At 53.6% G+C, this 15,263-nt stretch overlaps 1 protein-coding gene across 5 annotated transcripts in view; it reads left to right on the top strand.

Moving 5' to 3' along the window:
• The first annotated feature begins 1,797 nt into the window (after window positions 1-1,797).
• LOC105466976 (ArfGAP with RhoGAP domain, ankyrin repeat and PH domain 3) overlaps window positions 1,798-15,263 on the top strand; it is a 29,020-nt gene continuing 15,554 nt past the window's right edge. For 3 of the 5 annotated variants that reach the window (XM_011716228.3, XM_011716229.3, XM_011716231.3), the window contains exons 1-16: window positions 1,798-1,890; window positions 3,550-4,090; window positions 4,237-4,298; window positions 4,403-4,514; window positions 9,679-9,882; window positions 10,017-10,086; window positions 10,350-10,470; window positions 10,558-10,742; window positions 10,825-10,931; window positions 11,182-11,381; window positions 11,487-11,572; window positions 11,715-11,897; window positions 12,068-12,203; window positions 12,840-12,956; window positions 13,404-13,551; window positions 13,661-13,763. In XM_011716228.3, the coding sequence (XP_011714530.2) occupies window positions 3,567-4,090; window positions 4,237-4,298; window positions 4,403-4,514; window positions 9,679-9,882; window positions 10,017-10,086; window positions 10,350-10,470; window positions 10,558-10,742; window positions 10,825-10,931; window positions 11,182-11,381; window positions 11,487-11,572; window positions 11,715-11,897; window positions 12,068-12,203; window positions 12,840-12,956; window positions 13,404-13,551; window positions 13,661-13,763 (2,358 nt within the window). In that variant the 5' untranslated portion in view covers window positions 1,798-1,890; window positions 3,550-3,566. The remainder of the gene's footprint in view (window positions 1,891-3,549; window positions 4,091-4,236; window positions 4,299-4,402; window positions 4,515-9,678; window positions 9,883-10,016; window positions 10,087-10,349; window positions 10,471-10,557; window positions 10,743-10,824; window positions 10,932-11,181; window positions 11,382-11,486; window positions 11,573-11,714; window positions 11,898-12,067; window positions 12,204-12,839; window positions 12,957-13,403; window positions 13,552-13,660; window positions 13,764-15,263) is intronic. The other 2 variants (XM_011716233.3, XM_011716232.3) reach the window with 2 other exon arrangements.

Below are 15,263 nucleotides of genomic sequence, written 5' to 3' on the forward strand. Positions count from 1 at the left end.
TGCCTGTGAGAGAGGAAGGGAGCCTGGAGTTGGGAGAGCTGTGAAGGAGAGAGAGAAGGAAGAAAGGTTGAGAGGAGCATCCTAGAACACCAGTCAAAGGAAAGTTCAGCAAAGCCACTGGGAAATTCTTGAACCAAAGTCAGCTGTCAGAGGACTCCCCTATCTCCCGGGAATGAGTCTACCTTAGGATCTCTGCTGAGCTCTGTCACTGGCTGGGAGCAGCCCAGTGGGAAGCTGGCCTTAGATTTCAAACAGAAGCAGCTGGGGTCACTGGTTAATTTCACTCCTCACAGTGTAAGGTCTGTGAGGAGCATTCTCACTGCCACCATAGTTGCCCATTCAGATAAAAGGACGTGGTGCAGGGGTCCTGTCCAGGGCAGTAGGCCAGCATGGTAGTTATAGATGTAGACTTGCAGAGTTGGCTATTTTCTAACTGCAGGGTCTTGAGCAAGTTATTTAATGCTCCCTTTCTCCTTATATGTAAAATAGAGGTGATAAAATTTCTTATTTATAGGGATATTTGTGAGGATTAATTAAAGTTTGTAAAGCAATGTTTACATAGAGCCTGGAGCACGGTCAGCTCTCAATAATTGGTAGCCCTTATTATAGCCACTGCAATTATTAATTATTACTATCATTCTCTTTCTCAAAGGGAAGGTCAGGAAAGTGGGGCTCCAGGAGGCTGAAGATGACAGTCCCTCCCCTAGCTGGGGCAGCTGGAAGAGGTGGGAACCGCTTCCTCCCACTCCCCTGAGGCAGGGGTCTTCCCCTAGCTACTGACAGTTCCTGTGTCTGCTGACTCACAGCCAACTTCCTCTCATACAAACAGGAAAACACAGCCGGCCAGCGCCCCCCCCCAACACACACAGACACACACAGACACACACACACACACACACACACACACACACACACACACACACACACACAGCCAAACACTGGCCCTGCTCAGAGAGGGAACTGCCTCCGCCCCTGGGAGACAGGCTCCAGGACTGGGGTTCCGGCAAGACTAGGGAAGGACACTAGGGAAGGAGAGAGGAGCCATTCCTCCTCAGGTGTCCTCGGCATCCCCCTGAAATTTTAGGGTGGGAGAGTGGGGAAAAGGGGTGGCTTCTCCCACGAATGAAACAGCTGCTTGCTTGGTCACTGCGCTTGTAGGGCGTCAGCCTGTCCCAAAAAGGCAGCCCCAAACCTTGGTTTGGATGTAGGGATGCTGCCTTGCGGACCTTCATCCCTCGGAGGAACCTAGGCCAGGCCCTTAGGAATGGAAGTGGGGAGAAAGAGACGGGGACCCCTCTGCTGGGCCTCTGCGCTTGTTGCCCAGGCCAAGTCTCTGGGCAGCTTGGAAGGTTGTGGCTCCCCATGAATTCTGGATGTCCAGCTTCTGTCCCCCCACTAAACTGGTTGCCAGGGTCCAGCACCCTGCTGGGCGTAGGAGAGGTGCCCTGAAGGCTTATGGTTCGACCTTTCCTCCTCACTTTTGGCAGGACTGGAGGGCACGGGTGCAGGAGAGAGGATGCAAAACCTTCCCTAGCACTCTCCCTTTCTCAGTTTCTACCTCCGTCCCAATCTCCGTCCCGGTCTCTGCCTCTTTGTCCCTCTCCCTGAGGTTGTCTTGGTCCCAACGTGTTCTGGTCCTTTCTCGGCCTGCGAGAGGGCACACTGGGGGCAGACTCGGAGATAAGCGCGGCGGTTGGGCAAGGAGCCCAAACCCTTTGGAGGCCTGCGCTTGCACAAGGAGTGGCCGGGGCCCCGCGGAGGGAACCGGCCGGGCGGGGCGGGGCTGGGCCCGTCGAGGGAGGGCAGAGGGGAGGCGGGGCCGGCGCGGCGGGACCCGGAGCCTCGGACGCGCGGCGGGCACCCGCGAGCGGACGGCGGCCGCGTAGTGAGGTGAGGACCCCCGCGCCCCCCGGGTCCCTGCTTCCCAGACTCCTCCCCATCACCTTCTCGAGGGCCTTCGTGGGCTCCCAGGGTCCCCTCGGCGCCGGCGGCCCTCCCCCTCCCCGCCACGACCCGCCCCTCCCTCCTGCTGCCCGGCCTCTGCCCCATCATCCCTCCTCGCCCCCTCCCTCGTCGCAGCCTGCGCTGCCTGCCACTGCCCGCCCCGCCCCCGCCGCTCCTGTTCCGCGAGTACCTCGGCTCCCAGTCCCGTGCTCTCGAGCCCGGCCTGAGTCACCGGGAAACCAGGTCCTGAGTCAGGGCCCGAGGGTCAGCACGCGGGCCCTGGCTTGGGAATGAGGCCCAGCTGGAGAGAGGCAGAAGGAGGCCCGCACTGATGCTGGGACGGAGAGGGCGTCCTGGTCACCGACAGAGCATAAGAGCAACAAGGAGAGAGCCTAGGCCGAGGAGGAAGACAGAAACCCAGGCTCAGAGGCAGACAGAGACACAGATACAACTCAAGATCTGGTTAGAATTGGAGACTGAGTCAGGGACAAGCTTAATGACAGAGAGCAAAACAGGGTGGGACAAGGAGAGGGACAAAGAAGGATTGAGAGGTTGAGATGGAGTGGGGCAGGGACAGGGACAAGGCAGAGATAAAACTCAGGGGCCACAGAATTAGAGACAGGTCTATGAAATAGACTGGGGTCAGGGTCAGGCTGGCAGAAGGGGGACAGAGCAGAGACCTGAGCCCAAGGGAATGGGCAGGGAAAAGGCAAGCTCAGAAAAGGAAGGCTTGGAGAAAGCAGAGGTGAGGGGTTGGCATTTCACACTGCTGAACTGCTACAGGGCATGTGCACACACATGTGAACAGCATGTGAACATGCTGCCAGTGGGTACCTCTGGAGTACCCCTGACCTCTGGTCCCTCATCTCTCTGGCCTGGCTCTCCGCCCCCATCCTTATTCTTCAATTAGCCTCCACCCAGGGCCGGGATCCCACACATTAGGACTGGTTAGGGCTCTCAGGGCAGCCTGACCAAGGCAGGCAGGATGTGGAGGCGGCCAGGGCTGGAGGGACAGGAAGGAAGTCTGAGCAGAGACAATAGGTGGAAGGGGAGGAGGGACTGGGAACAACCAGGATTAGGATGGCAGGCCTGTATACCTCGGCTCTGGAAACAAGAGGGAGCAGGGTCTGCACCTCCTTCCTCCTACCTAGGCTGCCCCTCTCCCCACCTTAGTCTACAGCTGATCTGGCCACATCATTGGCCCCTCTTCTGCATCTCCCAATCCCACTCTGCCCCACAGCATTCTAGTATCTCGTCCCATGCTTATTCAGTTGGATGTGCAGTCAGGCAGGGGCAGAGCTTTGACCCAGACCCAGGGTGGGCAGGAGCTGAGGGGCCAACTCTAGCACTGACTTGCTGTGAACATGGGGCAAGCCCCTTCCCCTCTCTGGGCCTCAGTTTCCTTAACTTCAAATGAAGTCCCTTCCCTAAGTAGAGAGCCATTGCTGTTGTTCTGGGATGGATCTGCTTCCAGATCGCAGGCCTGTCAGCATCTTTCTTTGGAGGAAGATTGAAGGCTGGTGCTCACTGTCCAGGCCTCAGACCTTGGGGCAGGGAGGGGGATTCTCAGCCTGAGCCCTCCCTTCACCCTGCCCCTCCCCCCAGCAATGGCCTGAGCCCCCATGGCTGCCCCTCAGGACCTGGACATCGCTGTGTGGCTGGCCACGGTGCACCTGGAGCAGTATGCAGACACGTTCCGACGGCATGGCCTGGCTACAGCAGGTGCAGCCCGGGGCCTGGGCCACGAGGAGCTGAAGCAGTTGGGCATCAGCGCCACAGGGCACCGGAAACGCATTCTGCGCCTGCTGCAGACAGGCACCGAAGAGGGCTCCCTGGATCCCAAATCAGATAGTGCCATGGAACCATCCTCCAGCCCAGCTCCCCAAACCCAGCCCCCTAAACCCGTGCCGAAGCCCAGGACCGTGTTTGGTGGACTCAGTGGCCCTGCCACCACTCAGAGACCTGGGCTGAGCCCAGTCCTCGGGGAACCAGGAGTGTCCAGGAGCCCAGAGCCCAGCCCAAGGCCGCCTCCTCTCCCCACTTCCTCCACTGAGCAGTCTTCAGCCCTAAATACTGTGGAGATGATGCCTAATTCCATCTACTTCGGCCTGGACCTAAGAGGCAGGCCACAGGCAGCTCAGGAAAAGTGAGTGGGGTTGGCTCCCTAGGGACTGATGCTGGGGGGCGTGGGGAGGAGAGCATGAATTGGACAGAGGCGGAGGCAGGGAGCAGGGCATGAAGGCTTGTTCTTCCTCCTCTCTGCCTAAGTAACCAATAGACCTTTCCCTTCAGGGCCCCAGACAGCTCCCAAACCACTGCCCCCAACCCTGCCCTCAGGCCCACAGCAGGCACAGGTAACTGGATTATCATGGGTTGGGGGAGAGGGATAGTGCCCTCAGGACCTCATACACTCCCAGCAATCTCCTCTTCCCTGTGCGTTCCCCTCTCCTCCTGCCAGTGCACATAATGGATCCTGGTTGTCTGTACTATGGTGTCCAACCTGTGGGGACTCCAGGGGCCCCCGACAGAAGAGAGGGCAGAAGTGTTTGTCAGGACAGGGCTGAACACAGGTGAGTACTAAACAGGGAAGTGGTGGGAGGGAGGAGCAGGTGAGTCGGTGGTGGCCGTGTATCCAGTTATTCAACAAACGTGCATTGAGTATTCACCAGCCAGGCACTCAAGATACAGGATGAGTATCACAGACCCAGTGGCACCCTCAGGCAACTTGTGACTCAGTGGGACAGACTGGGAATAAAACAAGTAGACAAACGAATGGTCGTATAATGGAAAATTGGGAGAAGTGCTTTTCTTTCTTTCTTTTCTTTTTTTTTTTCTTTTGAGATGGAGTCTTGCTCTGTTGCCCAGATTGGAGTGCAATGGCACAATCGGCTCACTGCAACCTCCGCCTCCTGGGTTTAAACAATTATCCTGTCTCAGGCTCCTGAGTAGCTGGGATTACAGGTGCATGCCACCACGCCCGGCTAATTTTTGTATTTTTAGTAGAGATGGAGTTTCACCATGTTGGCCAGGCTGGTCTCGAACTCCTGACCTTAGGTGATACTCCCGCCTTGGCCTCCCAAAGTGCTGGCATTACAGGCGTGAGCCACCATGCCCAACTAGGAGAAGTGCTTTTCGTTTTTTCATTCAACAAATATTTATTGAACAACTATCATATACGAGATGTAGATGCTTGGGATAGATTAGTGTACACAGAAATCCCTGCCCTTATGGGGAGGTAGTCCATTAACAATAAACATAATACATTAAATATTATAGAATGTTTAAAAGGTATTAAGTGCCATGGAAAAAATAGAGCAGGGTAAGAGGGCTGGGAGGTTGGCTGGGGGCACTGCAATTTTTCATTTACAGTTAGCAGAGCGTTAAGAAGATGGCATTTGATCAAAAACTTGAAGGAAAGGAGGTGAAGGAGTTAGCCATGAAGATAACTGGGGGAAGAGTGCCCTAGGTAGGGCGAGTGACTGGAACAGAGGCCTCAAGGCGGGTGTATGCCCAAGGGGATCCAGGAGCAGTGAGGAGGCCAGGGCATCTTGGCTGGGGCAGGTGGGCCATGGTGGGAGGAATGGCAGGAGATGAAGTCAGAGAGGTGAAAGAGGCTAGATAAGGGCCGGACACAGTGGCTCATGCCTGTAATCCCAGCACTTTGGGAGGCCAAGGTGGGCGGATCACCTGAGATCAGGAGTTCGAGAGCAGCCTAGCCAACATGGTAAACCTCGTCTCTACTAAAAATACAAAAAAATAGCCAGGTGTGGTGGTGGGCACTTGTAGTCCCAGCTACTCGGGAGGCTGAAGCAGGAGAATGGTGGGAACCCGGGAGGTGGAGCATGCAGTGAGCCAAGGTCATGCCACTGTACTCCAGCCTGGGCAACAGAGTGAGACTCTGTCTCAAAAAAAAAAAAAAAAAAGGAAAAATAGCTGGGAGTGGTGGCGCATACCTGTAGTCCCAGCTACTAGAGAGGCTGAAGCAGGAGAATCACCTGAACCAGGGAGGTGGAGGTTGCAGTAAATCAAGATCATGCCACTGCCCTCCAGCCTAGGCAACAGAGTGAGACCCTGTTTTTTTTTGTTTTTTTTTTTTTTTTTAAAACCAACAAAACAAAAACAAGAGGCCAGATAAGGCAGGAGCTTGTAGGGACTTTGGCTTTTACTCTAAGTGAAATGGGAAGCCATTGAGGGGTTTTGACTTTATAAAGGGATCTCCCTGGTTGCTGTGTTGGGAGTGGTCTGTAGGGGGCAAAAGGAGAGGCAGAGAGACCAGTGGGGAGGTTTTTGTAGTAATGTAGGTGAGAGACCTCAGAGTACAGTGATAGTAGCGGAGATGATGACAAGTGGCTTTATTTTGAAGGCAAACCGTCAGATTAACTTGGGGTGTGAGAAAAAAAGAGCAGTCAAGAATGACCTTGAGGGCTTCCGACTGAGCTGGTGCTGACCAGTATGGTAGCCATTAGCCACACGTGACTACTGGGCCTATGAAATGTGGCTAGTCTCCATTGAGATGCACAATAAATGTAAAACACCTGCTAGATTTCAAAGACTTAATATGAGAAAAAGCAATACTGGATGAATATAATAAATATAAACATAAATTATGTTTATATTTTATGTTGATTACAGAATTTTTATGTAGTAAAAATAGTCATTTTCATGTTGATTACATACTAAAATGTTAATGTTTAGGATATATTGGGTTAAATAAAATATATTATTAAAATTAATTTCACCTGTTTCTTTTAATTTTTTTAAACATGGCTACTGAAAAGTTTAAAATTACATATTTGGTTCGCATTGACTTCTGCTGGATAGCACTGTCCTGAGCACCTGAAAGTTCCTGGAGCCGCCACGGTCTGAGATGGGAAAGACTGTGCTAAGGCAGGTGGGAGGTGAGGGTAGATCAGGAGTGCAGTTCTGGAAGTGTTGAATTTGAGGTGTAAGTTATACCTCCAAGAAGAGGTGAAAAATAGACCACCAGGTAGACAAGTCTAGAGTCTGGGGAGAGGTCAGAGCTAGGGACCTAAACTTGGGAGTTGTCAGCGCTTAGATGGGTGCATAGAGCTGTGAGTGAGTGCAGATAGAGAAGAGGACCAAGATCAAAGCCCTCATGCACTCCCATATCTAGAGGTTTGGGAGAAGAGGAAGAATCTACAAAATGGACAGAAGAGAAATAGACAGCAAATAAAAGGCCAGGAGAATATGATGTCATAGGAGCAAAGTGAAGAAAATGGAGGAGAAGAAGGGAGAGGCCAACTGTGTCCTACGCTTTCTGAGGGGTCTGCTACTGTGTATGATGGGACTTAGAACTGACCCTTGGAATTGGAGGTCACTGGGGATCTTGACAAGTACAGTCTCAGAGTGATGGGGTGAAAGCCCGGTCAGAGTGGGTTTTAAGAGAGAATAGAAAAGTATAGACAGTGTCTTTTGAGGAATTTTTCCGCAAAGAAGAGCAGAGAGTTGGAATGATTGTTGCTAGAGGAAGTAGAGTCAAGAAAAGAGTTTTTGTGTTGTTGTTTTTGAGATGGAGTCTTGCTCTGTGGCCCAGGTTGGAGTGCAGTGGCATGATCTCGGCTCACCGCAACCTCTGCCTTCTGGGTTCAAGTGATTCTCCTGCCTCAGCCTTCTGAGTAGCTGGGACTACAGGCATGTGCCACCACGCCCAAGTACTAAAGTTTTTGTACTTTTAGTAGAGACAGGGTTTTTCACCATGTTGGCCAGGATGGTCTCGATCTCTTGACCTCGTGATCCGCCTGCCTCGGCCTCCCAAAGTGCTGGGATTACAGGCGTGAGCCACCGTACCCGTCCAAGAAGAGTTTTTACTGGATGCAATGTTAGGTAGGTTTGTAGGTGAATAGGAATGATCTGGTAGGGAGGGACAGTTACGTACGGGAGAGGAGAGTGAGGGATGTCTAGAGTGATTGTGTGGGTGAGAGCAATAGGCTTAAGTGCACAGAGGAGGGTCTGGCTTTAGACACGGGTGTTTATTATAGTCACAGGAGGAAGGCAGAATATGTGCGTGAAGTTGGGTAAACATGGCACTGGGAGTCTGTGGGGGTTCTTATCTGATTACTTCAATTTCTCAGTGAAGTAGGAAACAGGCTGCAGTAGCGGTTCTCAACGTTAGCTGGGGAACTTTTAAAACTGCAAGTGCCTGGGCCCTCTCCCAGAGATTCACATTTAAGTGTCTGGTGTGGAGCCCATGTACTGATATTTTTTAATGTTTCCCAAGTTATTTTGTGCTGTTGAGGTTGAGAACCCCTGGAAAGTGATAGAGAATAATAGAGGAATCTACTCAGATTAGTTAAGGGAGGCCTCTCTGAGAAGATGACATAAGCAGAGACCTGAAGGATGAGAAAAAAGCAGCCCAGGGAAGCATGGAAGGAGGCAAGTTCTAGGTAGAGGGAAGACTGTGTGCAAAGGCTCTGAAACACGGAGGAGAATGTGGCTGTAAGCAAGGGCCAGGGCAACACAGGATGCAGTCAGGGGAGTGTCTATGGGCCTTAGTGTACAAGTTCTTGCAGCCCATTGGAATTTGGGTTTAACCAAAGTGCAAATGGGACATTATTAAAGGCTTCCTGCAAGGGAGTAAAATGGTCTCATCTGCATTAGTAAAAGAGCACTTTGGTGCCTGTGGGAGAATGAGTGTGGGAGGGAGGGCAAGAATGAAAGCAGGTGACCAGTTAGGGAATTTGTATCACCCTGGTGAGAGTTGATAGGAACTTGGTGCTTGGTCCAGGGAGAGTTCAAGAACGTTTTGGAGAAAGAGTCAAGACATATTGATTAGCCATGGGCAACCATGACAGGCAGCCATCTACACAGCCCTTCCCCGTCTTTTCCATCCGAGTCATATTAATGGCACAGAAGATGGACTGAAATTTTCCCAATAAAAATTCCAAGTATGCTCAGGAAAGCAGCTCCATGCCAATCTTAAGGGTTTTGAACCTCCCTATTCCCCTGTTTGAAAAGCAGATCCAGACTGGGCACAGTGGCTCACGCCTGTAACCCCAACAATTTGGGAGGCCAAGGTGGGAGGATCACTTGAGCCCAGGAGTTTGAGACCAGCCTGGGCAACATGGCGAGACCTCATCTCTACTAAAAATACAAATTAAAAAATTAGCCAGGTGTGGTGGCCAGCACATGCCTGTAGTCCCAGCTACTCAGGGTGGGAGGATCCCTTGAGCCCAGAAGTTCAAGGCTGCAGTGAGCCATGATTGCACCACTGTGCTCAGCCTAGGCAGCAGAGAGAGAGACACCCTGTCTCAAAAGAGGCTGGGTGTGGTAGCTCACGCCTGTAATCCCAACATTTTGGGAGGCCAAGGCGGGTGAATCACCTGATGTCAGGAATTTTCGACCAGCCTGACCAACATCGAGAAACCCCATCTCTACTAAAAATACAAAATTAGCCGGGCGTGGTAGCGTATTCTTGTAATCCCAGCTACTCAGGAGGCTGAGGCAGGAGAATCGCTTGAACCCCAGAGGCGGAGGTTGCGGTGAGCCGAGATCGCACCGTTGCACTCCAGCCTCAGCAACAGGAGCGAAGCTCCATCTCAAAAAAAAAAAAAAAAAAAAAAAAAAAAGAAAGAAAGAAAAAAAGAAAAGAAAAGCAGATCCAGCACCTGCTAGGCATTCTATTCTTAGGTGATGTGAGTAGGATGGAGAAGGTACAAAGAGGGTGTCCAGGGTACTTGTCTAATGTGTGTCCCTCCCTGTCTTGGCCCCCATAAGGCTCAGCAGGCAGGATCTGGAGGCACGGGAGGATGCTGGCTATGCCAGCCTTGAGCTACCTGGAGACTCCACTCTCTTATCACCCACCCTGGAAACAGAGGAGACCAGTGATGACCTCATTTCACCCTATGCCAGCTTTTCCTTCACGGCAGACCGCCCCACGCCCCTGCTCAGTGGCTGGCTAGACAAGCTCTCCCCTCAGGGGTGGGTGCTGGGAGGGGAAGGGAGGGAGAAGAGAGAGGCTGGGAGGTGGTTGCACGGGAAAGTGCCCCCAGACCCTATGATCCCCCTAACCCCATGCAACCTCAAACAGTGATCTTGGCTTCTTCCTTCCTCAGAAACTATGTCTTCCAGAGACGCTTTGTGCAGTTCAACGGGAGGAGTCTGATGTACTTTGGCAGTGACAAGGTGGGGGGCTAGGAGATGTGACATGGAGATGAGGGAGAGGGAGGGCTGAGAGGGGCTCAGAATTGGAAGGAGGGAAGTCCATGGTGTATGTGGGGGGGCAGTGACTGCATGACTGATGTCAGCATTTAAAGTAGCTGGCTTAGCAGCTGTACCCACTGCTTGTGGATTGAATGCCAATCTCATAAAATCTGGGGCAGGACCCAGGGGTTGGCACACATGGTTCAGTTCCTGTCCTCGTGGGTCATTGAGCTCTCTCTCTGCAGGACCCCTTCCCTAAGGGTGTGATACCTTTGACTGCCATTGAGATGACCCGCAGCAGCAAGGACAACAAGTTCCAGGTCATCACCGGCCAGAGGGTGTTCGTGTTCCGCACAGAGAGTGAGGGTGAGGGCCACAGCTCCCTGAGTCAGGGCAGGAGGGAGGGAGGCTGTGTGTGCAATAGCCACTGACCTGCTTCTCCATCCCCACCAGCTCAGCGGGACACGTGGTGCTCCACACTGCAGTCCTGTCTGAAGGAGCAGCGCCTCCTGGGCCACCCCAGGCCCCCCCAGCCACCCCGACCCCTCCGCACGGGCATGCTGGAGCTGCGTGGACACAAGGCCAAGGTGTTTGCTGCCTTGAGCCCTGGAGAGCTGGCACTGTACAAGAGTGAGCAGGTGAGGAGAGCCGGGTGAGGGCTGAGGGGCCTGAACTAGTCTCTTCTGGCACCTCATGATGCCCACCCCCTGACCCCACCAGGCCTTCTCTCTGGGCATCGGGATCTGCTTCATCGAACTGCAGGGCTGCAGCGTTCGGGAGACCAAGAGTCGAAGCTTCGACCTGCTCACACCCCATCGCTGCTTCAGGTGGGGCCTGGGCCAGTGGGAGGCAAGGCTGGGGGACTTTTGGGGGAGGCACAAGGGTGCAGAGGACTGGAGGCCTCCTCAGTAGGACGTCAGAGGGTGTGCACGGATGGTAGTCCAGTGAGCTGGGTCAAGATGTCAGAAGGGTCTGGGCTGCCCCAGGTGTGGCCTGTGGTGGCTCCTGCAGCAAGGGCCAGGGGGATGGGACATGGTGGGTAGGTCCATGCCCATGGACTGACTGTCAACCCCTCAGCTTCACAGCCGAGTCTGGGGGTGCTCGGCAGAGCTGGGCGGCCGCTCTGCAGGAAGCAGTAACCGAGACCCTGTCTGACTACGAGGTGGCTGAGAAGATCTGGTCTAATCGGGCCAACCGGCATTGTGCAGACTGTGGGTCCTCCCGCCCAGACTGGGCCGCTGTCAATTTGGGGGTGGTCATCTGCAAGCAGTGTGCAGGTGAGGACTGGCCTCAAGCCTATGTGGGGAACAGGAGGTCTGGGACTAGAGGGCTCAGGGTACCCATGCACCATGCCCCTCACACCCTCACACACCCTCAAACAGGTCAGCACCGGGCCCTGGGTTCCGGGATCTCCAAGGTGCAGAGCCTGAAGCTGGACACGAGTGTCTGGAGTAATGAGATAGTGCAGGTGAGGGGCAGAAGAGGGAGAAAGAGGGAGGGGTAGAAGGGAGCATCCAGAAGCAGGCCTTGGGCCAGCCTGGGGACAGGAATGGAACATCTGAGGACTCTTGAGTTCCTGTCACCTGCCTTTGCCCCTTGTCATCCCACAGTTGTTCATTGTCCTGGGAAATGATCGTGCCAACCGCTTCTGGGCAGGGACCCTACCCCCAGGTGAGGGACTGCATCCAGATGCGACCCCTGGCCTCCGGGGTGAGTTCATCTCCCGAAAGTACCGGCTGGGTCTCTTCCGGAAGCCCCACCCTCAGTACCCAGATCATAGCCAGCTTCTCCAGGTAGGCGGGACAGAGCAGGGCTGATCTGGGGTGGAGGAGGGGTCAGGAAACACTCTCTGGGGTTGGAATGCCTAGACTTGGGTGGTGGGGACTGTTTTGGGTGATCATACGACTGTCCCCAAAGCTCTGTTTGGGATTTGGGGCTGACAGAGGCCCTTCCCTCCCTGCAGGCACTGTGTGCAGCTGTGGCAGGACCCAACCTGCTGAAGAACATGACCCAGCTCCTCTGTGTTGAGGCCTTCGAGGGCGAGGAGCCCTGGTCTCCACCAGCCCTTGATGGCAGCTGCCCTGGCCTCGTGCCCCCAGGTCATCCCCCAAGTGCCTCCTCTCTCCCCCACAGGAATTCTCAGACCCAACCTATGATTCACTTCTTCCAAGGGGCCCCAATTAGCTGATCACAGTGGCCCAGCCTGGGCAGTTTCCCAAATCCTCAGATCCTCCAGGGCCTATCTCCTGATGTCATGCGATAGCTGATGATGGTCATGGCTGGGGAGGGTCTGGGTGTTCCAGGTGCTAGTGCTGGTCCACCCCAGACAGGGCCAATCCATAGGTCAGGGCTAGTCTCCCTGGAGACAGTCTGATCTCTCAAAGAAGTGATCAGCTTAGTTACACTCATCTCCATTGGTCAGGCCAGTGGGGCTGAGACCCTTACAGGATGGCACATGCCCTGAGGTGCCCACCCAGAGCTAACAGCCTGGTTGGCTGGCTGGTGGGGAGAGGCAGTGGGCAGGGGCTGGGCCAGAGGGCTCCCCGTCTCGTTACCCCCTGCCTCTCTGTTTTGCAATCTGGGTAGTGAGGGATCCAGCTCCACTGGGCTCTACTTGGCTGTGCTGCCAGTGGAGTCAGGTCCCACTGTCTTTCTCCATTTCATCCCTTCCCCAGAGGGGGTCAGGTGATCCCATTGCACTTGGTTGACCTTACTACTTCCCGTTCCCCTTGCAGACCCCTCCCCTGGTGTGTACAATGAGGTGGTGGTGCCTGCTACTTACAGCGGCTTCCTGTACTGTGGTCCTGTCACCAACAAAGCTGGACCCTCACCCCCTCGCAGGGGCCGGGATGGTGAGGGGGAGCCAAGGGATGGGAGGATACAGGGACAGAAAGTGGATGGGTGTGAGTGTACTGCAGAGGGACAAAGAGGTGAGGGCTGGAATGGGAAAGTGGGGCCATGCCTGGGAATAGGTTGGGGTCCTGGGGATGAGAGAGAGACCATGCCAGGTGGCAGCATTGAGTGATAGTTAAGAGCATCTGTTCTGAAGTCAGACTGTCTGGGTCAAATCCCAGCTCTGCTACTTCCTACCTATGTGTCTTGGGCGAGCTACTGAAACTGACCCTCAGTTTCCCCATCTGCAAAACAGGACTGAGTATAACACCTCATAGGGTTATTGTGAAGATTTCATGGGATCATATATGGGCAAAGGGCTTGACACAGAATAAATATCTGGTAAATGGGAACTATGACAGTGGGGGCAGAGGTCTGCTACCCCTGACTATCTCCCTTCTCCTTAGCTCCCCCCCGCCTATGGTGTGTGCTGGGAGCAGCTCTGGAAATGTTTGCATCAGAAAACAGCCCTGAACCCCTCAGCCTCATACAGCCCCAGGATATTGTATGTCTGGGTGTGAGCCCCCCACCCACTGACCCAGGTGACCTTGACAGGTAATAGCCCTCCTGTGCTCACTGAGCTTCCCCTTTTCTCTTCCCAACCTCCAGCCTGACAGCCCCCTCATTGGTCCGATTCTCCTCCCTGACCTCATCTTCTCTCCAGGTTCCCCTTTTCCTTTGAGCTCATCCTCACTGGGGGGAGGATCCAGCATTTTGGCACAGATGGAGCTGACAGTCTGGAGGCCTGGACTAGTGCTGTGGGCAAGGTGAGACAGGAGAGCGCCCTCTGCAGCAACTCGTGCTTTCCTTGTCCCCGCGTGCTCCCATCTTCTCTCTTATTTCTACAGCCACTTCTTCCACTAACAGCTAAGGGTGACTGAGCACATATTCTGTGCCAGGCCCTGTGTTAAGCACTGCCCACTCGATATCTCATTTAATTTTCACAACCACCCTCAGAGGTAAGGTTTTACGTATAAGGAAACTAAGTTTTAGAGTTTACGAATTCACTTGGTCAGGGTCACAGAGCTAGGAGGCAGCAGCGCACAGGACTAAAATTCAGGCCTCTGTCTGCAAAGCTCATGGCCCAAACCTCGCTGTGCCAATGCCTCCTCCCACGAAGAAGCTGGCTCTGATTCCCACTACCTACCCTCTGCTCCAGTTTTCCAGCAAGCCCAGAGGCAAAGCTACCTTCATATTTCCCAGCTTGTCCATTCTTAGATAAGCCAGTATCTCCCTCCTGTATGCCATTGCCAGAACTGAAAGTTCAGGCCCTGGAGTCAGACATCCTGGGATTGGAGTCTCACAACTCTTAGCCTTGTGAGCTTTTCCACATCTGTAGAGTGGGCGTAAAAGACGCACCCCCTAGGGTTGAGGATTAAATGACATGTGAGGCCCACACACAGCAAGCCCTCAGTATGTGGGCGTTGAAATAATAATGATGGTAGTGATGATGACAATGATGACGACAATCTCTCCCATCCTAAGACAGCTTTTCCCTAAGATCTGTTCCATCTTCAACTTTTCACCCTGGTGCCTTCCTTTCCCTCCTGACAATGCGTCAGAAAGTCGTGAGCAGCCTGCAGTTCCCCTTTGACCCCTTGCAGCTGCCCTCCTCTGCCCATGCCCTTCTGAACTGCTACCCAGCAGGTCACCAGTGCCTTCTCATTTCCAAGGGCTAAGGCTGCCTCCCAGCCTCACCAGGTCATCTCTGCAGCATCTGGCACTCCTGTATGGGAAATGCTCCACTGCTCTGGCTTTTGACCACCTTCTCCCAGGCCTCCTACAACTCCTCACACTAACACATTGTCTCTATATCTTTTCAAGGCTCTGTCGTGGCCCTCCCACCCAGGTTTAAGTCTCCTCTCATTATTATCTACATTTCCAAAAAGCTATCCTTTAAGGCAGTGCTACCCGGAGGGTGCTGTGAAGACTGTCACACCACACTAGCCCCTGGACTATGTGTTATGGTCCATGACAGGATAAGCACAGAACTTGAGAGTAAGCATTTAGAATATTTTATAGCAATTTGACATAGTAATTTTATGTGTTGAATCTAATTATTTTTTAAAAAGGGCTTGGGCCAGGCGTGGTGGCTCACATTTGCAAATCCCAGCACTTTGGGAGGCTGAGGCGGGAGGATTGCTTGAGCCCAGGAGTTTGAGAGGAGCCTGGGACCCCGTCTCTACAAAAAATAAAAGAATTAGCCAAGCATGATGGTGCTCACCTGTAGTCCCAGCTACTGGGGAGGCTGAGTTGGGAGGATTGCT

The sequence above is a fragment of the Macaca nemestrina genome, chromosome 6 (genome assembly GCF_043159975.1).
Source record: "Macaca nemestrina isolate mMacNem1 chromosome 6, mMacNem.hap1, whole genome shotgun sequence".
NCBI lineage: Eukaryota > Metazoa > Chordata > Mammalia > Primates > Cercopithecidae > Macaca > Macaca nemestrina.